Below are 26,903 nucleotides of genomic sequence, written 5' to 3' on the forward strand. Positions count from 1 at the left end.
ATAGCACAATAAAACCTCAGTAATTCTAATCCTCTGAAAATGGAGTGAGTCGGCCTTGATAGGTAGGTTTTCCAAGTAACACTGGATGAGCACTTAGTGTGTGCCAAACTCTGACCTTCTCACTGAACACTGGATTTCCTCTGCACAGTCATCCTGAGGTTGGCACTATGGTTACAAGAAGGACAAGGAAAAGATTACCAAAAAGAATAAAGAATTGGGCTTCTGTATGAATATACCACACTCGTATGTAACTAACTGAAAACTAAAATAAAATACTTTTTAAACATGCAGATTAGCAAAAAATGCCCAGTGCTGGTAAGAGTATGGAGAAACAAGAGCTCTTATATGCTACTGGGGAAAATGAAATTTTGGAGGACAATTTAGCTATATATGAAATAATTTTAAATGTGCTTATGCTTTAATTCAGCAGTTCTATTTATAGGAATTTATCCTGTAGTCTCACAATAAGTGTAACAAAGATATACAAAGAAATATGCTCATTACAGAATTGCTTATTACAACAGCAAACTGGAAAAAAAATGAAATATACAGCTGTGAAAAACTGGTTAATAAACTGTGGTTATTACATACTATTAAATTAAATAAGTCCACATGAACTGATAAAAAGCTATCCAAGATATGTTAAATGAACTTAAAAGCAAGTTCAAAAACAATAAGTAGAATAAGACTGTATTTCCATTTTAAAGAGAGGAATAGCTATGCAGTCTCATGTGTAGGAAATTTCTGGAAGGATACACAGGAAACCATTGCCAATATTACCCCCAGGGATTAGGACTGCCAGGTCTAAGAGAGAAGCAATGCTTTTATTTATTTTTTACTTTATACCCTTTCACAGTGTTTGAGTAAACTTTTTTTTTTGGGTATAATTTGTAACTTAAAGTAGTTTTAAGCACCAAAAGTAATTTCATATTATCTTTCTTTTAAAGAAACACTGTACATAATCATATTTGGGGCTCTTAGAAGTCCTATTTTGTTTAAAACAGGCATTTCAGAAAGAAATTTGTCTAAAGAATTTCATCGCTGTTTTGTCTCATAACTACTGACATTTTTCCTTTAAAAAAGGGAAACAGGGACTTGTTTGGTAACTTTGGTATCTAGTTGCTAACAAGAACACAATTTACCCATTCATTTCTCTTTCTGAATCTTTTTCGGGCCAATTACCCTCTCCTGTCAGTTCTCTAGATACTATTATCTTACATCTCCCAAGTGAGACTATTCATTCCAACCTATTCACTGATTTCCATTGGATATTTAAAGCAATTGCTCCTATAATTAACACAGTCCCCTACTTCCAGGGAAATACTAAGGAAGAAAATAAAATAACTATTTCTCCTCAAAGATGATAGGATAAAAATGAAATTAGTAAAAGGGAGGATTGTGAATCAAACCATCTTTTCTCCATGCCTGGCCCATGCTGTCATTTTAGAAGCTGACATTTCTGAAATTTCTGACACATTCCAGAAACTTACTTTTCATTTAGAACCATCAGATTGTGTTGAATGAATATAAATCACTCCTGCAGATAAAGTTGGAGGCAACGAAGTGGCCTGTAGGGCCTATGAATAGCGGGTGATAAAGTTTTCCATGACATGAGTAGGGCTCTCGTAGATGAATTTTTGGCCTCTGTAACCTGTACATAAGAAATATGTTTGGGATTATTAAAAAGCAAATAAGAACTGCAGGTGTTCTCTCTGAATCGTGAGGCCTAGTTTCTGGTTCTGGGCCAGTAGTAGACACAGAACAGCAGACACACTGCCAAGGGGAATGCCAAAAGGCAGAGTGCTTTGGGTTGTCTCTTCTGGGAAGGTGGGGAAGGGAAGAAAGACATCAGAAGCACCTATCTTTCCATCCTAGTCATCCCACCACCCCTGCCACCACCACGTCTTCCTTCCTTTCCCAGGCTATTCTTTCATCATCAAGGGTGGGTTAGATTGTTTCTTGTTGGATGTACTCTTGTGATTGGCTGCCTCTCCATTACATTTACTGCTGGGCCCTGGAGCCATGAGAAAGAGCTAAATTGTAATAAAAAGCTTTTGTGGCTAGAGGGCAAAGATAGTAGAGCCAGTCTGACATGGAGAAGCAAGAGGGAAATTTCCCACCAATTTCTACTGCCAGGATGAAGGAGGGAAGAGACCGCTCCTAACCCCCAACTGTGTGGATCTCAACTCCTTCACATGTCCCTCTCTTCACATGAGTCTGTTTCCTCATCTTCATTTGCACACACTGTCAATACAATACCATTTAGCAGATAACAGTTCTTTAATGGTTTTGCCTCTGTGTCATCTCCCCCTCTACAGAGGTAAGCTTCTAAAAGGCCTCAGTTGAGTTTGTCCTTGTAGCAAACACTGCACTAGACATCCACACACTCATTTGACCGAATCAATAATTAAAGAAACATTTTCACCCATTTCTTGATGCTCTTGGCCTGCAGCTATAATGTCTGCCAATCCAGAAGTTTCTTTAATCCCCTGCTTCCCTGGGAGAAATGGAATCTAGAGTTGGCTTAGACTTCTGTCCTTGATAGGCCCAACTTCTGTGTCTAGAGACATACTGTCAAAAATAAAATTTGTCAGATGGAAAAAGTCTGATGTATTTGTGTGTGAATATGGGTGTCTCAGTGAGGGTTTGAGCTTACTGTGTGACCTAAGAATGTATGTTCCTCATGTGATTATAGAAGCAGAAAATCAGAAATGGTGACAAATCAGTTAGAAGTGAGAGGTGGATATTCTAAGTTAATTTTTTTCTTCATGTCCAATTTTCTAGGAAAATATAAAAAATAAAAAATATGTCTTCCTCTATTGATTTAAGTTTATTATCCCATACTAAATACTTAATATATTTTAGGATTTTTTTTCAAAGATATCTATTCTGATTCATTGACTATTATTGTCAACCAGCACTATTTTAATTTCATCACTATGGCTTTATAATACATTTAAAAATTTGGCAAAGTGAGTCTTGTCTCACTGATTTTTTTTCAAAACAAAATTAAATATTCTCATTGCTTTATATTTTCCTTTAGAATCATTTTTTTTCAAATTCCAAAAAATTCTTGTTAAATTAAGAATTTTTTTCTCACTAGTTATTGCTGGTGTTAAGGGAAATCAATTTAATATCAAATTTTTTTCATTGACTTGATGTATTTATATTGGCTTACTATCTTTTCAATCATATGATTTTCTTCCTAATAGTAAGATAAATAATAAAAAATAGAAATTTTATTTCTATTTTTATCTTAATGCACCAACCAGAGGCTATTACCAAGCATCCTTTTATACTGATTTTACTGTGAAAACCTGTTAGTTTATTGTGAAGTATGATACAAATCATCAGCTTAATGAAGATATTCCATCTCATTTTGAAAAAGTCATCACCTTTTTTCATATTGTAATTTGTTTTCCATGAAGTGATATTGTATCTCAATGGACAACTTTTAAATATATATTATCATACTTTTCTTAATTTCCTATTAATATGGAAAAATGTACCTATTAATAGAATAGTGTGTAGTTTATATGTGAAAATGTGATGCATGTGTCTGCAAGCATTATACTAACTTGACAATTTTAAACAAATCACAACTAAAGCAATCAGATCCTAAAGTCTCTCTTTTTTAAATTACCTTATTGACTGTCTTTGATTTCTTTTATGTATTTTGATTTAGTGATTTATTTTATGTTAATTTTCATAACTTTCTTTTCCCAGAAAAAAAAATCGCCATTTCTTTAAGGTTTAAAAGTTTGTTAGCATGGATGTGTACCCTTTTATGGCTTTAAAAAACTTCTCTCTATCTAATATATCCTATCTGGCAGAGGAAGACAATGTGGATGCTTGCCTACCTTTGAATGGAATGGAAAAAATAAAGAAAGAAAATGTCTCTCCCAAAATGCCAAACCTCATATCCACCCTCAGGCAGATTTGGTGCCACAATTCATTCTACCAGTATATTATAAAAATCTAATTAGAGTAGGTCAGGGGCTGTATTGCCCCCGCCAGGCATCTAGCAGAAATGACAGTAAGTCTTCAAAGGAACACCCTTTAAATTTGGGCCTCAAAGAATTTCTCAGATAAATTTCCTAGGAACTTCAGGCTCACAATGAGAAATGAGAAAAAGAAAATCACAAAACACACAAAGAAACACACCATCATGAACAGTACCTATCCAAGACAGCAGATTTGGGAGTAACCAAACACATAGCATTTTGAATATTAAAGAAATAAAAATGAATACTGACAGTATGTCTAGGGAGAAAGAAACTGTCAACATTAATCATGCAGACTTGAAAAATAGGATGTTTACAAATGAAGAATAAAATAATTTAAACTTAAAACCAAAGGATAAACATCACAGTAAACACAGATGTAGGGAGAATGCTGAAGTGAAAGATAAATCAGAAGAAATTACATAGAATGTAGCATGAAGAGACAGAGATGGCAAATATTAGAAAGAGAAGAAGACACACAAAGATAGAATGATAATATCTACTCTATCTCTAATTAGAGTTCCATGAAGACAGAATAGAGAGAATGGCAAAAACTAATGTCTGAGAAATTTCTAAAAATGCTGACCAAAAAGAGCCTTTAGCTTCAAAAAACTCAAGTCGATGAAGGTAAACAAAAAGAAACTCAAATCCCAAGATCACCATGTAAAACTGCAGAACACCAAAGGCAAAGAGGAAAAATGAAAAGAAAACAGAAGCATCCAGATATAAAAGAAAAATCACCTGCAAAGGAGCTGCGATCAAATTAAGAGCTGATTCCTTAACAGGATCAGTAAAAGCTAACTACATCGAAGTGACATCTTTAAAATCCTGAGACAAAGTATATAAAACCCATTACTATGTACAAAGAGCTCTCTTTCACAAATGAGGGTGAAATAAAGAGATTTTTAAAAAACAAAAACTGAGAGAGTTCACCTTCAATAGAGTTTCATTAAGGAATTTCAGAAGATACTGTGGGAAGAGAAGCATGACTGTGGAGAGATGTGCAATCCACTGAGGAAGCTGAGGATGATGTAAGCTTCGTTAGCTGTATTAAAACAAAACCAAAGTAGGTGCTGGGCAACAAAGGCAGAGAGAATCAGAGTTAAAGAATTCTAAGTTTCTAATCTTATTCAGGAGGATCAAGATATTAACTTTTGACTTTAATATGGATACTTACATTTATGGACAATCCCTAAAAATAGTAATAAACTGTGTTACTCCCAAACTAGTAAAGGAGAAGAAGTGGTTTAATAAAGAAGGTGGCAAAAATTTTAACAATTTTGAAAAGAAAGAAATGTTGAAACAACAGAACAAATAAAAAGCAGAAAATCAACTTTAAGGTTAAGGGCAATTCTAGATGTAAAGATGTGCACAGCATATTGTTAAAAGGTATCAGTACAGCAGGAAACCAGTGACGTAACTTCAATATGAAGCAATAATTGTCAGAACTAAAAGGAGAAACTGGCAAACTTGCAATTATTAGAAGTGATTTTTAACACATTTCTCTCAATAACTGATCAAGCAGACAAAAAGTTCATAAGGATACAGTTGATTAGAACCAATTCGAATGGATTATTCTAATAGACTTATTAAAGTCTTAATTCAACATCTGCAAAATTCCTCGCAAGCATACATGTAACACTGATTATGTACGAAGTCATTCACATATCTTAAAGTATCATACAGATCACATTCTCTTATTCAACACAAGTGAGTTAGGATTTGTTTTAAAAATGTATTTTATTAGAAGCAGCATGTAAGTAGATATTATTTTTGGACCCATTATGACAATATATGTCTTTAACAAAGAAGTCAACCTGTTAATATATGCTGCTATTGTTATCATCAACTTCCAGGGTCTTGACCCCCACCCAAAACTTTAGACTAAAATCTGCTGTGCCCACTTCACACCTATGAGGATCATTATCAGAAAAAATAAAATAAGTGTTAGTGAGAATGTGGGGAAATTAGAACCTTTGTTCATTGCTAGTGGATGAAAAATGATGCAGCCTTTGTGGGAAATGATATGATGGTTCCTCAGAAATGTAAACATAGCATTACCAAATTATGCAGCAATTCCACTCCTGGGTATATGCCCCAAAGAAATGAAAGCAGGGACTTGAAGAGATATCGGTACACCTATGTTCATTGCAGCATTATTCACAGTAGCCAGGTTAGAAGCAACCCTAGTTGGTTCTATCAATGGATGAATGCGTGAACAAAATGTGGTATATACATACAGTGGAATATTGTGTGATGTTGAAAAGGAAGGAATTCTGACACATGCTACAACAAGGATGAACCTAGAACACGTCTTGCTAAGTAACATAAGCCAGGCCTAAAAGGACAAATACTGTATGTTTCCACTTATATGAGGTACCTAGAATAGTCAAATTCATGGAGCCAGAGAATGATGGTTACCAGGAGCTGGGTGGGGATGGGGAGATTTAGCGTTAGTGAAGGGTTAGTGTTTAATGGGTATAGAATTTCAGTTTGGGAAGATAAAAAAAGTTCTGGAGTTGGATGTGATGATGGTTGTAGGACAGTCTGAATGTACTTATGCCAGAGAACTGTACATTAAAAATAGGTTAAAATGGTAAATTTATGTTGTGCATATTTTATCACAATAAACAATGACAACCTGCTGTCCCTATAACTAAGAATAGTCTGCCACTGTGTATCTGTCTATCCATCTATATCTGTCTATCTATCTATCTTTCTATCTATCTATCTAATTACCAATCTTAATACTTTGAGAGAAGTCACCCCTTTTATCCCTTTCTAATGCTGCTCTTACTACAGCATAGAGGTCAACATAAAACTATTATCTAGGACTAACTTATGTTTGTGTAGAGCTTTATATTGAAGGAAGGCTTTTATGTTTCCTGGCCCATTTAATCCCTGAGACAGCCTTATAAGGTAAGTAGTATTACTCCCTTTTAATTGATGGAAGAAAGTGAAGCCTGCAAGATTAAGTTGTCCAAGTCCACAGGGCTATTAAGGACACAAGGGTTCAAATACTTATTTTCTGACTAAGTCCATTGACCTCCCAACATACAGAAATAGTTGTCAACTTACTATGAACTTTACATTTAAAATACCAAAAAGAAAGTGCTGTGCTTGTTAAACTGAATAAAGAAAAGAAAGATAACATCATTATCTTCTCAGTGACCAAGGAATAATGACTACACTCAACTGATGCTCTGAATCGTATTAACATATTTGTGGCTTTTTCCAGAGTTCTATTTCCAAACCTTGGTCACGTTTAAACTCTGGCTGGCTGTTTGTGTATTTGGACTTGAGCATCTAAAAGTACCTTTGAATTTGGGGGTTGGGGGAGCTTTCCCTTCAAACTCATGGTTTTAGGTTACAGCTATTCAAATTTGAACCTAAATTCTCAAAAATTTTTCTGACTCCAATAAAAACAAGTAGCCAGGTTGTTCTTTCATTGTTATGCAAGAACTGTTTCATTTGAGGTCTTAAATTTCCTTTTTTATTGCTCTTCTTGAAGCGGATGGCTAATGCAAATGGGAGAAACCTGGCAAGGCGCCATCCTTGCCCTTAGTAATTTTATGACTCCTGGAGAACAAACGGCTGCTGGGTCAGTGCAACTTCTGGATGCTCAGCACGCAGCTAGCATGCCTTTTCTTTTGAAGTCGCAGATAAGTCAACTCAGAACCCAAACTCTCCTGCCTCACAGTACTGACCCAGCAGCTTTCTCTGTCTCTGGGAAAATGTGGTGCTTTGTGGAAGAGGGGTGGCATTGCTCTGAACAAACCTCCCTGAATTTATTAACTGATGACATAAATAACACTCCCAAGGCAATATACAGTTTCTCCTTGTGGGATTCAGTGAAAGAAGGTGAGATTTCTCACTCCTCAATCCTTCCCTCTGTGTGGTACCTGTAAAGTCTACGCTGACAGGTTAAACATTGAACGTTCCAAGAGATGGCCCCTCTAATTCCTCTTTTAAGTTGTTCCAGCTACTGTGAAGGGAAAACAGTGGGTAATCTCCTCACCATTGCATTTACTGCACAGATTCTGAAGTCAGATCTTCCACCTCATATATATGAAAATGTCTGGAAGTGCACAATTCACTTTGAAATCCTCACAGCATTTTGGGACTCTTTTGTCTTGTGTTTTGCTATAAAGTTCATAATCCAGGGTTCTCTGAGTAGAGAGTAGTGGAAAAAATGAAGCACTTTTATGAAAAATAACTCACACCTATCATTTGAGCAACACCAAGGGAACTTTTCCCTCATATTTATCTGGTTGATTGCTTACACACCATAGCTTCCATTTACAAAACACCTACTCTGTCCCAGAAACTGGGCCTCACAGGCATTACACTATTTAAGCCATACCACAGACCTATGTGGTAGGTACCAACATTCTGATTTTACAAAACATTAAACAAAACAAGATAACCGTTTGTTCTCCATGTAAGAACTTGTTCGTTATGCTTCAGAAGATTGGAGACTGATGAAAATTAGGCTTGGGGTGGATTAATGATTGTGCATTGAGCATTGACCCCCCTATACAGAATTTTATTGTTGTTAACAACCATTTGATCAATAAATATGAGAGATGCCCTCACAAAAAAAAAAAAATATATATATATATATATATATGTATATATATATATATATATATATATATACACTTCCAATTGTAAAATAAATAAGTAACCGGGATGTAATGTATAGCATAAGGAATATAGTCAAAATATTGTAACAACTTGGTATGGTGATAGCTGGTACCTAGAATTATCATGTATATAAATGTTGAATCACTGTGTACACCTGAAACTAATGTAATACTGTGTGTCAACTACCCTTCAATAAAAAATAATTATCTAAAAAAAAAAAAAAAAAAACAAGATAACCGTGAAATGTAAAGTGGTTAAGTGGGCACATAGCAAATAAATAACTGATGTTGTACAATAATTTTTTCTGTGTAGAATTGTGCAAACCTACACCAAACCAATGATCAAATAGATCATTGTCTTACCCTTTACAATCTCAAAAAATTTTCAGATTCCGTTTGAGCTAATAGAGCTTGCCAGCCCCTATCAGTGCCTTATACACCTTAATATTCTCTTCTGTCAACAGAGGGGAGCACCAACTTTCATATTATTTCATGCATTTCAGATATATTAGTTTTTCCCCTCAGCATTCTCTTCTGCATGATTTAAACAAATAATAATAACAAGCAAATTCTTGCTAACATTCTTCCAAAAATTATATGTGCTAATGCCTCCATCACTTTGCTTTCAACTTCAAAATTTAGTAGAATATGAGAAAATCAAATAAAGAGTGAAAGCAGGCATTGATTATTTGTAATTGCACAAATTGTATTAAAAAAAATATAGCAAAAACAAAGTCAGCAGCACAAAAAAATGGAAAGTAGCTCCATGTTGTAAATGAAGCAAACTTCTATTTTTAATGCTGCTTAAAAGATGAGGAAGAATATTATGAGGTCAAGACTTCTTAGAACCTTGTTTTCCTTTTTTTTTTTGAAAATGGTAAAGATATTTTATTATGGCATTTATATAATTTCAACAAAATCTTTTGCAATCCATTTAACATAAAATGAGTAAGTATTGAACATCTACTTTGAGAATTTGAGAATATACCTATGTATAAAAAATAGCTCCAATCCTGAAGAGCTTATAATTTAAGGCCAGCAATAAATTAAGAGAAGATAAACACAGCAATAAAATAAATCACACAGTACATATTAGGTGCTCTTCTCACCCTTCCTTCTGGTTCTTTAGCAAGACCTGAGAATTTGTTCTCTGAAATACATCTTGACTGTCCTCCTCTTCAGAGAAGCTTGGTTTTGAATTTCAGAAATAGCCTAATTTTCTGCTTCAAAGATTAGAATCTATTTTCCTTCCATTTATTGTCTGGCTATTGTGATTAATTCTTAAATCTGGATTGCAATGCTGAAAGACACTCCCATATGATCCACTTTAAGATGTATCCTTATGTTCCTCTTATCCTAGAGTCATCAGAAATCGGGCCTTCCCTTGTGATCCACACCACTGTCCCATTTGGAGTTACATACTTGGAACACAGCACTGACGATGTGCAGGAGTTAATCTTCCAACAGCTGGAAAATATTTTGCCAGGTTTGCCTCAGCCCATTGCCACCAAATGCCAGAAATGGAGACATTCCCAGGTATTCAGAGGATCCAGCAGTATGAACACAATTTTCTTAACCAGAACTAAGTTAACAGAACTGCTTTTTCTCGTCCTTTGCCACTCTTTAGGAAAAGAAATGAATGATGTGATATTTTGAGCAAATATGTGTTTGCCTAATGTGTAGGTGTAAACTTCTGAGAGTTATCCTGTTATTCCTCAATAGGAGGTGTGTATAATTTCCCCCAAAGTAATGTTTAAATTTTAGCATCTCAAGACACACACCCTGAAAATCTGGGGTTTCCTATGCAAACAAGACAGGGCATGTATCAAAATGCAGCTGTTTCTCTGGGGTTTTTCTAACTCAGTAGTGTGGTTATATAGAAACCACTATAACCTCCCAAATTTCTGCAATATGTCAAATTAACCTTGTAAGTGTATTTTGTTACCACAATTTTCATTTCATTAAGTTCCCACTTTTTGGTTTTTACTGCAGCCAGCAGAGCCCTTTTGGGGGAGAAAGATGAATACCTGCATAGATCAACTAGTTGAGGTGTTTTCAGGGTTAGATAAACCTACTGATCTCTCTGTTAGTTCAAACTAAAAGCTTGTTAAGTAAATGTTGACTTTTCTGAAAATTTCTGCATATTCCAACAGAAGTTTGTGAGTGTTTTTGATCTGTAAACTCAGTTGTGAAGTCATTTAGGGACAATGGAGCAAAGGGCAGAGGAGAAAAACAGTGAGTTGTCTATTTTTTTCCTAAGATTTTTGAGCCCATTGATTAACTGATTTATCAGCACTATTGGTTATCTAAGCTGTAAAGCCTTTAGAAAAAGTGGTGTTGTGAGAAATCACAGCATAGTTTGTCTATTTTAAAGGGCTTTCCAAAATCAGAGGAAATGGTAACTTACTTCCTAAAATAGCATGTTTACCCATGTCTTCTCAAGTTAAATTATACAGTAAACCTTTGGGGAAAATATTTACTTAAACATATCATGGTCACTTTAGAAGATTTTACTTTTCCCTTTTAAAAACATTGAAAAATCTTCATGGCTAATGTCATTAAATATTTAACTCAATTTTAGGTTGGCTTGAAAAAGAAGACAGGGAAATTATCTTGTTGATAGAATTTGAAGCTAGATATAATACACAGCAGGTCACACAGCAATTCATAAATATTCCCTTAAAAGAAACAATATAGTTTGTAGGTTTCTTCTTGTGACTTCCTCAGAATAACCTAAGAAACTGAAAGGATGGATTAAAAATCTACGCATTTCTTAAAATAATGCATTAATAGAAATAGATTTGACCTAACCACAAAATGACCTATTCAAAGTTGTGCAATATCACAAAATTTAATTAAAAAATCTTTGAACACAAAGTACATCCAAACCCTAGCAATGATTTTTATTGCAATTTGGATGTCCTCTCTTGAAATTATCCCAGTACATTTACAGCGTAGTCATGAAATCTACATTGGCTGCAAAGCCTAAAAGGCTTTCAAACTTAGAAGTTTGCTCTTTCCACTATTCATGTCCTTCTCACAGTACCTTGAGCATCATTGTACAGAACATAGCATTGTCATTATGGCAGAGATCTTACCTACATTGTGAGATAGATAGCTAGATAAACCGTACCACCTTAGAAAAAAGGAGTATTTACCCAAAGATTCAGAGATGTAATTGGAGTTAACTAGTTTTCAGTTATCATCCCCAAGAGATATCTCCAGTGCTTTTAAAAGGTCCATCCTAACCTCTGAAATTTGACTTGAAGATATGCACCCTTATTCCTTTGCCATCCCAAGACATGTGATCTACCTTCTATGAGCTCATAGATGTTTGTGTATGAATGTGGTCTAATATAGTGCTTAACCTGAAGGGAAAGATGGTATAGAAGAAATAGGGACCAAAAAAAAAGAGGAACAGCTAGCTGACTTTGAAGTTTGCCTCATCTCTGAATAGAGGTATGGTCCTTTGTAGGGAAAATCCCACCTGTGTTTTCCTCCAGCCTGGGCCTCACTCTGTGCTCATCTTCTTTTCCTCCTCCCCCTGTCCTGCACCACCTAAACCATCTCCTACCCTTCAAACTCCACCCCCTTCCTTTCTTCCCTCTTTGACAAATATTAGTGCCCTAAAGCCCTCATTTTATGAAACCCTAGCTAAAGCACATACCTGGGGGACCCAGGGTGGTGTGGATTCCCCATCCTAGACCCCTCAGGCTCAACTCTTTATTTCCATTCATTTATTTTTCTTCCTTTTTCTCTTCCGCTGTGATCCTGACCCTGTATCTTGGTACCCAGTGTCTGTGGAGAGAGGAAGAAGAGGAAGGAAGGGAGAGAGAGCAGGGATGAGCACTCACGAGCACCTGTAGTGTGGCAGGCCCAAAGCTGGGCAACTCAAAGATGTGATCTCATTTCATACCAAAAGTAGCCTTATAAGGTTGCTAGTTTTAACCTACTATAGTGGCGAGAAAAACACAGCCTCAAAAACACAAAATAAGTTCTCTGAGGTACCAAGCCTAGTAATGACAAAAACTGTCCACCTGCCTCTCAAGCCCCTCCCTCTTCCCTACTGACCCTCCCCTTACCATGGCCACTGCAACAAATTACAACAAGTTGGTTGCATAAAACAACGTACACTTATTTTCTTACAGTTCTGGAGGTCAGAAATTCAAGATAGTTCTTTCTGGGCTCAAAGTGTCTGCAGGACTGTGTTTCTTTCTGTAGGCTCTAGAAGAGAATCCATTTTCTTGCCTCTTAAATTTTTTAGAAGTTGCCCACATTCCTCGTCTTGGAGGCCCTTCCTCCATCTTCCAGAGCCAGAACCAGAGGGTCAAGCCCTTCTCCTATTGAATCAGTCTAACCTTCTCTTCTTCCTTCCTCTTCCTTTAAAGACCCTTGTGATTATTTTGGGCCCACCTGGGTAATTTCAAATAGTGTTCCCAATGCAGATTCAAGGGATTAGCAGCATTAATTCAAGTTGCAACCTTAATTCTACCTTGGCATATAACAACATTTATAGGTTCTAGGAATTCAGATGTGCTTTATTTCTGCCTACCTCTTCCCCCAGGATTCTGTGGTAGTTTCCTTTAGGAGGCTCCTCCTACTCCCCTCATAAAACCTCTGGGGAGAGCATCAGCCCTTTAAGGCTCAAGGTGCTAAGGAGGCAGCTACTGTCTGAAAGATAAAGGGGGAATTTTGTGTGGAGCACTTGCTTGATTTTGCTGTCCCATGTCCAGTGCTGCCTGTAACGTCACATCTCCACACTTGCTGCAGGGAGACGAAGGGTTGTTCATCTGTTCGTTTGGGTGCTCATTTATTCGGTAAGCATTTAACCAAAGCCTGCACCCTGCCTACACTCTGCTCATGGAAACCTAGAGACTAATAGTTGCTAAAGGCCTTCTCCTAAGAGAGTAAATTTAATTTTTTGTCTTGAGTAAGATAATGGTGCATTCTTGAGGGTGCTGTTCTTAGAGGAGGAAACAGGCAGATGAAGAAAAAAGGCGTGTCTGAGACTCTGGAGCTGCTCTGTGCCTCCCATTATGGGTTTCAATAAAACACTTGAGTAGGTGGTTCAGACAAACTTAGCAAAGCAATGGCAGATTGTTTGCGGTTCTCAGTTCCTCCCTTCTGCAGCTATTTACCCTCCATAATTTAAATGTTTACCTAGTTAATATAATTTGATGCGTAGGCTGTGACGCATCAAATCAAGGTTCTGAGACAAGTATGATGTAATTTTTCAGCAGAGAGTAATAACTGAAAATGTCTTTCCAGTTACCTTGACAGGGGACATTTAATCAATTGGTAATCCTATTACTCTCACCATTGCTATTTGCTGTGCTTTCTTTTGTTCCAGGGTTTATCACAATGCCTTTCTCAAACTATAGTGCATGTCTGGTCCGCTTGTAAGTTTAACTCCGATTTTCCCCCGTGTTTCTTCCTTCCTGCAAATGTCAGCAGCCCCATCCCCCACCTTATTTAACACATTCATGTATTACTTTGTTTTTTAAAAATAACTGAATGTATTTTCAAATACCAAGGAGAATAGAAGAGAAATCTAGGGGGAGGGAGGAAAGGGAGGTGGTGAATGAATACATCGGTATCTTCAGCAAAATGAATGGATTCGGACTAACCTATTAAGCTTTTGAAGTTAAAGAATTAAAAAATCGGCTCTTTTCTATAGTTACATTTCTTTACTTGGTCTTTCACACTGAAATGGTGCCTTCTTTCTCCCCAGTGATAGTCTCATATTTTTTAAGGAGAAGGATCATGAACTATTTAAGAATCTGTTAAAAAGCTATGAACCTTAAGTTTCTCATCATTTGAAAATATACATGTACACATAAACACAAAAATTCCATACAATTATGAGAATTTATAAGCAACCAAAAGTCCTCCCACGAGTTCACGTTAAGAGCGCCCACTGTAAATGTGCTGCTACCTGAGCAAGGGAAGAGCCCCTCACAGTTTGGCTTGTTTTGTGGCCAAAGAAACAAAATTCAGCAATCAAAAGGAATTTAAAATAATTAGAATCTTTACTGTTATGTTTTATAAAACTTTAAAAAATATCCAAAATTCATCATTCTTCACAGTATTTTTTGAAGTCTCTTCTCATTCCCTGTATATCCCACTTCTGGAAGATCCCTCAAATCTTCTCTTTGCACCTAAACTCATTTATTGACCACAAAATTTTCGCTGATCATCAGCCATCTGGGCTTGTCTCCTTTTCTATCTTTCCTCTCTTCAGCCTCTCATTCACATTCATCACTTTGAACTCTATTCTTTTTTTCTCTCTTAGACAAGTAAATCTTTGCCCTTTTCAATGCAAATTCCCCCCTTCCGGTTCCCTCAGATTGCCCCCAACCAATTACCCTAGTTGGCATAGCACTACAGAGAGGAGTTAGAAGGAATTAAAAAAGAAAAAGAGGAAATGTGCAACAGCCTGAGGCCGGATTTTTCCTTTGAGGTTTCCGTTTGGTGGTGGAGCAGTGTGTACACTGAAGAGTCTGAGGCCACCCATGTACTTATTCCCTCCTGAGGTTAATTTCTGGTGAGTGAGTGTGTCTAATTTCAGTATTAGATGGTCAGTGATTTTTTTTTTCTTTTGTCTTTCTTACCCATTTTCTATGTTATTATCCTTATTTTCTTCTTTTAGGTGGGTTAGAAAGCAGTGACTGATCGTATGACTATACCAAAACTGCAAATCTGAAAGATTGTCCCCTTCAAAGTAGTCAGTCACCTTGACAAGCTGTGCCATTATTTCAACAAGGCAGGGCATCTCTTTCAGTCTCACGCTTACTCTTCAGCGTGTCATCAGTTGCATCAGGTCTTTGAAATTTGAGCTTGAATTTGATGTTTTAGAAACAAAGTCATTTGGACTTATATATTTTTAATAAGGTAGATGGTCAATCTTCACAATTTACTTCAATGCTTTTACACACGTAACTAAAGAAATATAGCTGGGTGTGTTTATTCGTTTTAATATGGCTAGTGAGCTGATTCTGAAAACAGTTTTAAAGCTGGTACCCCTTAAAGACACTGGCCAGTGCATGACTACAAATTTAAACATTTGACCTTCTGTGATTAGTACTTTGAAAGACAATAATCAGTTGTGTTTATCAGTTAGAGTAGATTAGGCATGTTGTTTTCATACTTTATTTCTACAGTAAAATCATGCTTTTTGGGTCATTCTGCCAGTAGTCCTATGACTTTTCTCACATATTTGTGCCTTATAATCCTTAGATTTTAAATAATGTGGCGTGATTATGATCTTGGACTTTGGAGTCAGACAGACTTAGGTTCAACCTCAGCCTTTGAGCAAGCTAGACTGCAACCCCAAGTCTCCAGGGCCCCATCTATAAATGATAACAACGAACCTGCCTCACGGGGTTGTGGCTAGAATGAAATGAGAGAACACAGTAGAAAACATTTACTACAGACACTGGTACAAAGCAAGTTCTCAATAAATATTACTAAGTAGGGGCAGCAAGAGCCAATGGGGAGGAGGCGGGATGAGGGGCGCCGATGGTCACTTCTCAGTAGCTTAGCGCTCTGCATCCCCTGCTCTTTTCCTATTCACCTCTCTTCATGACCACAGGCTTTCCCCCTTTTTCTTTGCCCTTACTCCTTCTGTTCTAGGGGGTTTTGTTCTTTTCTCTCTGTTTCACACGTACAAATAGTTCTGGACAGCAGTATTTCCAAAGGACTGATTCAACTCCAGGGGCTATGACACTCACACATCCTCTAGGGACTGCTGAACATCAGAACAAGGTGAGGAAAAAGGGGTGGATCTCTGTGGATGCACAGAATGCATGTCAGTTGTTTGTTTGTTTTTTAACAATTTTTCAGTTTCTTGCCATTCATTCCTAAATGAACTTGCATGTTTTCCAGTATTTGGTAATTTAACACATTTATTCCATGAATCAACCTTTCCTGGCATAAAATTTTGGCCATAGGAGCACTCTTGCCTACATGCCATAAGTTTGCAATAATGTGTGAAGAACCGACTTTACAGTAATGTAGGAAGAACGGGCCTTTTGGTGGACTATGGCATGATCCAGTCAACAGCAGGAAATCTACCAGGTGTCAGTCCTGAGCATTCCAGTGAGTAACCTCCACATTTTGTCACTAGCTCATAACAAACTAGCTTCTTCCATTTATTATGAGGTAGTTCCATACGTGTTAGGTCATCAGCTAAAAAATTGTAATCATTGAATTAGGGATGGGCACTCACAGTCTAATTGATGTTTTTATGGGCAGATATTATCCCCTTCTCACAAAATTCCATATTATATGAACTATTAAGTGTTCTAACATTCGAGTTTACTTAAATCATTTTTTCTCAAGTGTTTGTAGGACTTACCCTGCCATGAAGTCAATAATCACACTTTTTTTTTAGAAGAACTAATTATTTTGAACAGTATTACTTTATAGAAAACTTTGAGGGGGGATCGGAAGATGGCGACGTGAGTAGAGCAGCGGAAATCTCCTCCCAAAACAACATATATCTATGAAAATATAACAAAGACAACCCTTCCTAGAATAAAGACCAGAGGACACAGGACAATATCCAGACCACATCCACACCTGAGAGAACCCAGCGCCTCGCGAAGGGGGTAAGATACAAGCCCCGGCCCCGCGGGAGCCGAGCGCCCCTCCCCCCCAGCTCCCGGAGGGAGAAGAGCAGGCAGAGCGGGAGGGAGACGGAGCCCAGGGCTGCCGAACACCCAGCCCCAGCCATCCGGGCCAGAGTGCAGGGCCCTGGATACTAGGAAAACAGGACAGCAAGAACAGTGAGCAGGCACTGGAGGCCTGGTGCCAGAGGACATAAGAAAAGCGAACGACCAATTTTTTTTTTTTTTTTTTTTTGACGAGCGCTTTTTGGAGTCTTAAAGGGATAGGGACCCCAATACTAGGGAAACAGGGCAGCAAGACTGGTGAGCACATGCCTGAGGCTGGTGCCGGAGAATAAAGAAAAATGAGCAGCCACGTTTTTTTGTTTTTTTTTTTTAATTTAAAACTTTTTTTTTTTTTTAATTAAAAAATTTTTTTGTTTTGTTTTTTTTGTGATCGTTGTTTTGTTTTGGCGGGTGCTTTTTGGAAGACTTAAAGGGGCAGGGCGGGACACTTAATCCAGAGGTACGGAATCTGGGGATCTCTGGGCACCCTAACCCCTGGGCTGCAGGGAGCAGGGAGGCCCCTTACGGAGATAAATAGCCTCCCAGCAGCTCCCCCTCCAACGAGACTCCACCACTTTGGAGCAGCTGCCCGAGCCAGGCCACGCCCACAGCAACAGCGGAGATTAACTCCATAGCAGCCGGGCAGGAAGCAGAAACCCTGTCTGCGCGCAGCTGCCCAGCACAAGCCACTAGAGATCGCTGTTCTCCCAGGAGAGGAGGGCCACAAACCAACAAGAAGGGAAGTTCTTCCAGCCGTCACTTGTCCCAGCTCTGCAAACTATTCCTATCACCATGAAAAGGCAAAGCTACAGGCAGACAAAGATCACAGAGACAACACCAGAGAAGGAGACAGACCTAACCAATCTTCCTGAAAAAGAATTCAAAATAAGAATCATAAACATGCTGACAGAGATGCAGACAAATACGCAAGAGAAATGGGATGAAGTCCGGAAGGAGATCACAGATGCCAGAACGGAGATTACAGAAATGAAACAAACTCTGGAAAGGTTTATAAGCAGAATGGATAGGATGCAAGAGGCCATTGATGGAACTGAAACCAGAGAACAGGAACACATAGAAGCTGACATAGAGAAAGATAAAAGGATCTCCAGGAATGAAACAATATTAAGAGAACTGTGTGACCAGTCCAAAAGGAACAATATCCGTATTATAGGGGTTCCAGAAGAAGAAGAGAGAGGAAAAGAGATGGAAAGTATCTTAGAAGAAATAATTGCTGAAAACTTCCCCACACTGGGGGAGGAAGTAATCAAACAGACCACGGAAATACACAGAACCCCCAACAGAAAGGATCCAAGGAGGACAACACCAAGACACATAATAATTAGAATGGCAAAGATCAAGGACAAGGAAAGAGTTTTAAAGGCAGCTAGAGAGAAAAAGGTCACCTATAAAGGGAAACGCATCAGGCTAACATCAGATTTCTCGACAGAAACCCTACAGGCCAGAAGAGAATGGCATGATATATTTAATGCAATGAAACAGAAGGACCTTGAACCAAGGATACTGTATCCAGCACAACTATCATTCAAATATGATGGTGGGATTAAACAATTCCCAGACAAACAAAAGCTCAGGGAATTTGCTTCCCACAAACCACCTCTACAGGACATCTTACAGGGACTGCTCTAGATGGGAGCACTCCTAGAAAGAGCACAGCACAAAACACCCAACATATGAAGAATCGAAGAGGAGGAATAAGAAGGGAGAGAAGAAAAGAATCTCCAGACAGTGTATATAACAGCTCAATAAGCGAGCTAAGTTAGGCAGTAAGATACTAAAGAGGCTAACCTTGAACCTTTGGTAACCACGAATTTAAAGCCTGCAATGGCAATAAGTACATATCTTTCAATAGTCACCCTAAATGTTAATGGACTGAATGTACCAATCAAAAGACACAGAGTAATAGAATGGATAAAAAAGCAAGACCCATCTATATGCTGCTTACAAGAAACTCACCTCAAACCCAAAGACATGTACAGACTAAAAGTCAAGGGATGGAAAAACATATTTCAGGCAAACAACAGCGAGAAGAAAGAAGGGGTTGCAGTACTAATATCAGACAAAATAGACTTCAAAACAAAGAAAGTAACAAGAGATAAAGAAGGACACTACATAATGATAAAGGGCTCAGTCCAACAAGAGAATATAACCATTCTAAATATATATGCACCCAACACAGGAGCATCAGTATATGTGAAACAAATACTAACAGAACTAAAGGGGGAACTAGACTGCAATGCATTCATTCTAGGAGACTTCAACACACCACTCACCCCAAAGAATAGATCCACCGGGCAGAAAATAAGGAAGGACACAGAAGCACTGAACAACACAGTAGAGCAGATGGACCTAATAGACATCTACAGAACTCTACATCCAAAAGCAACAGGATATACATTCTTCTCAAGTGCACATGGAACATTCTCCAGAATAGACCACATACTAGGCCACAAAAAAGAGCCTCAGAAAATTCCAAAAGATTGAAATCCTACCAACCAACTTTTCAGACCACAAAGGCATAAAACTAGAAATAAACTGTACAAAGAAAGCAGAGAGGCTCACAAACACATGGAGGCTTAACAACATGCTCCTAAATAATCAATGGATCAATGACCAAATCAAAATGGAGATCCAGCAATATATGGAAACAAATGACAACAACAACACTAAGCCCCAACTTCTGTGGGACACAGCAAAAGCAGTCTTAAGAGGAAAGTATATAGCAATCCAAGCATATTTAAAAAAGGAAGAACAATCCCAAATGAATGGTCTAATGTCACAAAAATTATCGGAATTGGAAAAAGAAGAACAAATGAGGCCTAAGGTCAGCAGAAGGAGGGACATAATAAAGATCAGAGAAGAAATAAATAAAATTGAGAAGAATAAAACAATAGCAAAAATCAATGAAACCAAGAGCTCGTTCTTCAAGAAAATAAACAAAATAGATAAGCCTCTAGCCAGACTTATTAAGAAGAAAAGAGAGTCAACACAAATCAACAGTATCAGAAACGAGAAAGGAAAAATCATGATGGACCCCACAGAAATACAAACAATTATTAGAGAATACTATGAAAACCTATATGCTAACAAGCTGGGAAACCTAGGAGAAATGGACAACTTCCTAGAAAAATACAACCTTCCAAGAATGACCCAGAAAGAAACAGAAAATCTAAACAGACCAATTACCAGCAACGAAATTGAAGCGGTAATCAAAAAACTACCAAAGAACAAAACCCCCGGGCCAGATGGATTTACCTCGGAATTTTATCAGACATACAGGGAAGACATAATACCCATTCTCCTTAGAGTTTTCCAAAAAATAGAGGAGGAGGGGATACTCCCAAACTCATTCTATGAAGCTAACATCACCCTAATACCAAAACCAGGCAAAGACCCCACCAAAAAAGAAAACTACAGACCAATATCCCTGATGAAAGTAGATGCAAAAATACTCAACAAAATATTAGCAAACCGAATTCAAAAATACATCAAAAGGATTATACACCATGACCAAGTGGGATTCATCCCAGGGATGCAAGGATGGTACAAAATTCGAAAGTCCATCAACATCATCCACCACATCAACAAAAAGAAAGACAAAAACCACATGATCATCTCCATAGATGCTGAAAAAGCATTTGACAAAGTTCAACATCCATTCATGATAAAAAACTCTCAGCAAAATGGGAATAGAAGGCAAGTACCTCAACATAATAAAGGCCATCTATGATAAACCCACAGCCAACATTATATTGAACAGTGAGAGGCTGAAAGCATTTCCTCTGAGATCGGGAACTAGACAGGGATGCCCACTCTCTCCACTGTTATTTAACATAGTACTGGCGGTCCTAGCCACGGCAATCAGACAAAACAAAGAAATACAAGGAATCCAGATTGGTAAAGAAGAAGTTAAACTGTCACTATTTGCAGATGACATGGTACTGTACATAAAAAACCCTAAAGACTCCACCCCAAAACTACTAGAACTGATATCGGAATACAGCAAAGCTGCAGGATACAAAATCAACACACAGAAATCTGTGGCTTTCCTATACACTAACAATGAACCAACACAAAGAGAAATCAGGAAAACAACTCCATTCACAATTGCATCAAAAAAAATAAAATACCTAGGAATAAACCTAACCGAAGAAGTGAAAGACTTATACTCTGAAAACTACAAGTCACTCTTAAGAGAAATTAAAGGGGACACTAACAGATAGAAACTCATCCCATGCTCATGGCTAGGAAGAATTAATATCGTCAAAATGGCCATCCTGCACAAAGCAATATACAGATTTGATGCAATCCCTATGAAACTACCGGCAACATTCTTCAATGAACTGGAACAAATAATTCAAAAATTCATATGGAAACACCAAAGACCCCGAATAGCCAAAGCAACCCTGAGAAAGAAGAATAAAGTAGGGGGGATCTCACTCCCCAACTTCAAGCTCTACTATAAAGCCATAGTAATCAAGACAATTTGGTACTGGCACAAGAGCAGAGCCACAGACCAATGGAACAGACTAGAGAATCCAGACATTAACCCAGACATATATGGTCAATTAATATTTGATAAAGGTGCCATGGACATACAATGGCGAAATGACAGTCTCTTCAACAGATGGTGCTGGCAAAACTGGACAGCTACATGTAGGAGAATGAAACTGGACCATTGTCTAACCGCATATACAAAAGTAAACTCAAAATGGATCAAAGACCTGAATGTAAGTCATGAAACCATTAAACTCTTGGAAGAAAACATAGGCAAAAACCTCTTAGACATAAACATGAGTGACCTCTTCTTGAACATATCTCCCCGGGCAAGGAAAACAACAGCAAAAATGAATAAGTGGGACTATATTAAGCTGAAAATCTTCTGTACAGCAAAAGACACCATCAATAGAACAAGAAGGATCCCTACAGTATGGGAGAATATATTTGAAAATGACACATCCGATAAAGGCTTGACGTCCAGAATATATAAAGAGCTCACACGCCTCAACAAACAAAATACAAATAACCCAATTAAAAAATGGGCAGAGGAACTGAACAGACAGTTCTCCAAAAAAGAAATACAGATGGCCAACAGACACATGAAAAGATGTTCCACATCGCTAATTATCAGAGAAATGCAAATTAAAACTACAGTGAGGTATCACCTCACACCAGTAAGGATGGCTGCTATCCAAAAGACAAACAACAACAAATGTTGGCGAGGCTGTGGAGAAAGGGGAACCCTCCTACACTGCTGGTGGGAATGTAAGTTAGTTCAACCATTGTGGAAAGCAGTATGGAGGTACATCAAAATGCTCAAAACACACTTATCATTTGACCCAGGAATTGCACTCCTAGGAATTTACCCTAAGAATGCAGCAATCAAGTATGAGAAAGATCAGTGCACCCCTATGTTTATCGCAGCACTATTTACAATAGCCAAGAATTGGAAGCAACCTAAATGTCCATCGATAGATGAATGGATAAAGAAGATGTGGTACATATACACAATGGAATACTACTCAGCCATAAGAAAAGGGCAAATCCAACCATTTGCAGCAACATGGATGGAGCTGGAGGGTATTATGCTCAGTGAAACAAGCCAAGCGGAGAAAGAGAAATACCAAATGATTTCACTTATCTGTGGAATATAAGAACAAAGGAAAAACTGAAGGAACAAAACAGCAGCAGAATCACAGAACTCAAGAATGGACTAACAGGTACCAAAGGGAAAGGGACTGGGGAGGATGTGTGGGTAGGGAGGGACAAGGGTGGGGGAGAAGTAGGGGGTTATTAAGATTAGCATGCATGGGGCGGTAGGAGAAAAGGGAGGGCTGTACAACACAGAGAAGGCAAGTAGTGATTCTACAACATTTTGCTATGCTGATGGACAGTGACTGTAAAGGGGTTTATAGGGGAGACCTGGTATAGGGGAGAGCCTAGTAAACATAATATTCGTCATGTAAGTGTAGATTAGTGATACCAAAAACAAAACAAAAAACAACAACAACAACAAAAAAAGGGCAGTTCCTGTTTGTTAACCTCCAGTGAGTTCTACACAAGGGTATAAAAGGCATATAAAAGTGTAGGCAAAGGGTCTGTTTGTGTTTATACAGAGGATCAAAGCTTAATTGGGCTACCCAAAAATGAACTAAGATACGATATGAAAAAGAACTTCCAACATCAGCACTCTCTGGAAGACTCATGCCAGAAGATGATCATCAAAAAACCCCAACAAAGATCCACACACTGCTACAGCTGTAGATGCACTCATCCTACCAGTTCCTGGACTTTCATGGGAATGAAGAAGGAGATATCTAAGCTGGCCTGTGCATACAGTAAAACAACAAATTTGACTGGATCTATACTGTTGGAACTCAATCAAGAATTAGGAGAAGTGCAAATTGTAGCGCTCCAAAATCTTACAACTACGGACTATTTACTGTTAAAAGAACATAAGGGATGTGAACATTCCCCAGGAATGGGTTGTTTTAATTTGTCTGATTTCTTTCAGACTGTTCAAGTTCAGTTGGACAATATCCACCATATCATAGATAAGTTTCACAAATGCCTAAGGTGCCTAACTGGTTTTCTTGGTTTCACTGGAGATGGCTGGTAATTACAGGTATGCTTTGGTTATGTAAGTATACTCCTATTATGATAATGTGTGTGTGCAATTTAAGTAGTAGCTTAAAACCTATACATGCTGAAGTTACTCTACAAGAAGGTATGTCAAAGAAATAGTCAATCTTCCCATGTTTTCTTCCGCCTGCTACTTCTATAGCTTTTCTTCTTCCTTCCTAATTACAACCCTTAAATAGAATTCATGCCTCATATCAAATTTACCGAGTATCATAATTCTGCCAAGTGGTAAAGATACCTCAAGACAAATGCTGGGCATAGAAGCTACAGGGCATAAATATGCAAAGAAATAAAAAGCTAACCATTTCAAACAATAAGGCTTCTCTCTCACTTACCAACTTTACATTTCCCTGTATGGCCCCGGAAGATGACTGGTTAGCCAGAGACGGGTAAGATTCCTCAAGGGAGGAACAACCTAAGACAGGCACAGTCACAGGGGGGCCATCAGGTGAGAAATTGGGGATCAACAGAGGTGAGGCTTAGAACCTCACCCCCCCTGTTCTGAGAGAAATCTTCTGCATATGTGGATGTTTTATTGCCCTTGTCTAGCTTGGATTAACACATAGTCTACAGGCACACACCTGATCATCTACATTTGCTCTCTTACAACACTAAACTATGTTTTTCTACCTTTATCTTGGATCTACCTACCACTTCAGCATTTTATTAAAAATAATAATAATAAAGAGAGAAATGTGGTATCCACATATAAATCAAGTATAAAAATCAAATGAGTATTCATATTTGAACTGACTGTGTATAGTTCATAATGCATGAGCAAAACTGAAAGTTTCTGTGATGACTGCCCTTGTACTATTCACCATGTAACTTATTCACTATGTAAGAATTTGTTCTCCATGTAAGAACTTGTTCGTTATGCCTCAGAAGATTGGAGACTGACGAAAATTAGGCTTGGGGTGGATTAATGATTTTGCATTGAGCATTGAGTCCCCTATACAGAATTCTATTGTTGTTAACAACCATTTGATCAATAAATATGAGAGATGCCCTCACAAACAAAAAAAAAAACAAAAAACAAAAAAAAATGTACACACTTCCAATTGTAAAATAAATAAGTAACTGGGATGTAATGTATAGCATAAGGAATATAGTCAAAATATTGTAACAACTTGGTATGGTGATAGCTGGTACCTAAAATTATCATGTATATAAATGTTGAATCACTGTGTTGTACACCTGAAACTAATGTAATGTAATACTGTGTGTCAACTACCCTTCAATAAAAAATAATTATCTATAAAAAAAAAAAAAAAGAAAACTTTGAAAAGGAGTCTGTGTCATTTTTCCTGGACACATGTTATATATTCATCTGTACCCAGTATTACTACTTATAACTGGATGATAGTTGTTATTATATGGGTGTGGACACCCTAAGAGAAATAGGCCTTATTTCATCCCTACTCCATAAACAGTACATCTACTTCATCCAGTCAGAGCAGACATCAGTATTATGCTATAAAAATAACAAACAGAAAAGTTCAGTTTACAAAAGCTATTTTTACCCACATTAAAAATTAATAATATATATTCATCTTTTCATTTAACACACATTTATTGAGTTCCCTGTGCCAGACATTATACTGGATTCTAAACACAACACTCAAAGACAGGTCCCGTCCTTCAAGCAGCTGCCCATATAATCAGAAGACTGACCAATAAGCAGATAATCACTATATCATGCCATTTGCTATAAAGGTATGTACAATGTAGTGTGTGAACACAGAGCAGATTTGAGGAAAAAGTGGGAACAAATAGCTTCCTGAAAAAAAATATGTCACTTGAGCTAAACCTACAAGATGAAGTCAGACAGGCAAAGGGAATGATGTTCCAGTATGTGCACTTCCCAAAGGCAGGGGAGAGCAAGGACCATTCTTTCTTTTCACCTTGATCTTTGCCCTCACCTGTTATTACACTTCTATAAACCATGACAGTCCACATCACCTTTGTATTAAGACAGTAGAGATAGATAGAGATATATTCATCTACTCTCTCTTTCAAAAGTGCCACTTACTAATCACCTACTCGGTGTAGCTCATCAGGTTTTGTATGTAACTTGCTTCATCTTCCCACCACCCTGTGGAGTTGATAGTCCTTCCCTTCCCCATTGCCTAGGTGAGAAAATTGGGAAGTAGAGAGCTCAGTACTTTGTGTGAAGTTCTTTCTCTAGAAAGTGGCAAAAGTGGAATCCACACACAGGTCTGTTTAACACTTGTGCTTTTATATGCCTCAGTCTACTGCTGGTAATTGGGTTCTGGCTTCCTCCCAATTACAGTACATTCTTGTGCCATATTTTTTTGCTGCTGTCAGCTAGAAAAAATAATAATTAACATTTATATTCTGATTTTAGAAAGCAGTTTTATTCTTGTTCTCATTTGATCCTTATAATAATTCTCACAGATCAGGAATATCTTTAAGTGAGGAAACTGGGGTTCCTGCTGAATGTTTTGCCTGACATGATGCAACTAGTAAACAGCAAAATAGAAATTAGAAATGTCACTTTGGAATCAAAAGTCCACCTTTCACACTGTGTATGAAAATTAACTAAACCTGGATCACAGACCTAAATATGAAAGCTTAAACTATAATACTTCTAGATGAAAACATAGGAGAAAATCTTTATGATCTGGGTTTGGCAAACATTTCTTAGATGGAACATGAAAAGCACAAACCATAAAAGACTAAATTGATAAATTGGGCTTAAACAAAATTTAAAACAACATATTTGAAAGACACTGTTAAGAAAATGAAACACAAGCCACAGACTTAGAGGAAATGTTGGCAAAAACATGTGGCAGATAAAAGATTGGTATCCAGAATATGTAAAGAACTCTCACAAATCAGTAATAAGAAAACAAATGGCCTAATTATCTCAAAATGCACTGAAGGATTATCAAGAA

The 26,903-nt window shown here is 37.5% G+C and overlaps 1 protein-coding gene across 3 annotated transcripts in view; it reads left to right on the forward strand.

Annotated features, from left to right (window-relative positions):
• Positions 1–26,903, forward strand: part of RNLS (renalase, FAD dependent amine oxidase) — a 274,300-nt gene that overhangs the window by 233,888 nt on the left and 13,509 nt on the right. For 2 of the 3 annotated variants that reach the window (XM_036924054.2, XM_036924057.2), the window contains one exon: positions 10,011–10,186. In XM_036924054.2, the coding sequence (XP_036779949.2) occupies positions 10,011–10,186 (176 nt within the window). Of the gene's footprint in view, positions 1–10,010; positions 10,187–16,599; positions 16,748–26,903 lie in introns of all 3 variants that reach the window. The other variant, XR_005032408.2, reaches the window with a different exon arrangement.

The sequence above is a fragment of the Manis pentadactyla genome, chromosome 8 (genome assembly GCF_030020395.1).
Source record: "Manis pentadactyla isolate mManPen7 chromosome 8, mManPen7.hap1, whole genome shotgun sequence".
NCBI lineage: Eukaryota > Metazoa > Chordata > Mammalia > Pholidota > Manidae > Manis > Manis pentadactyla.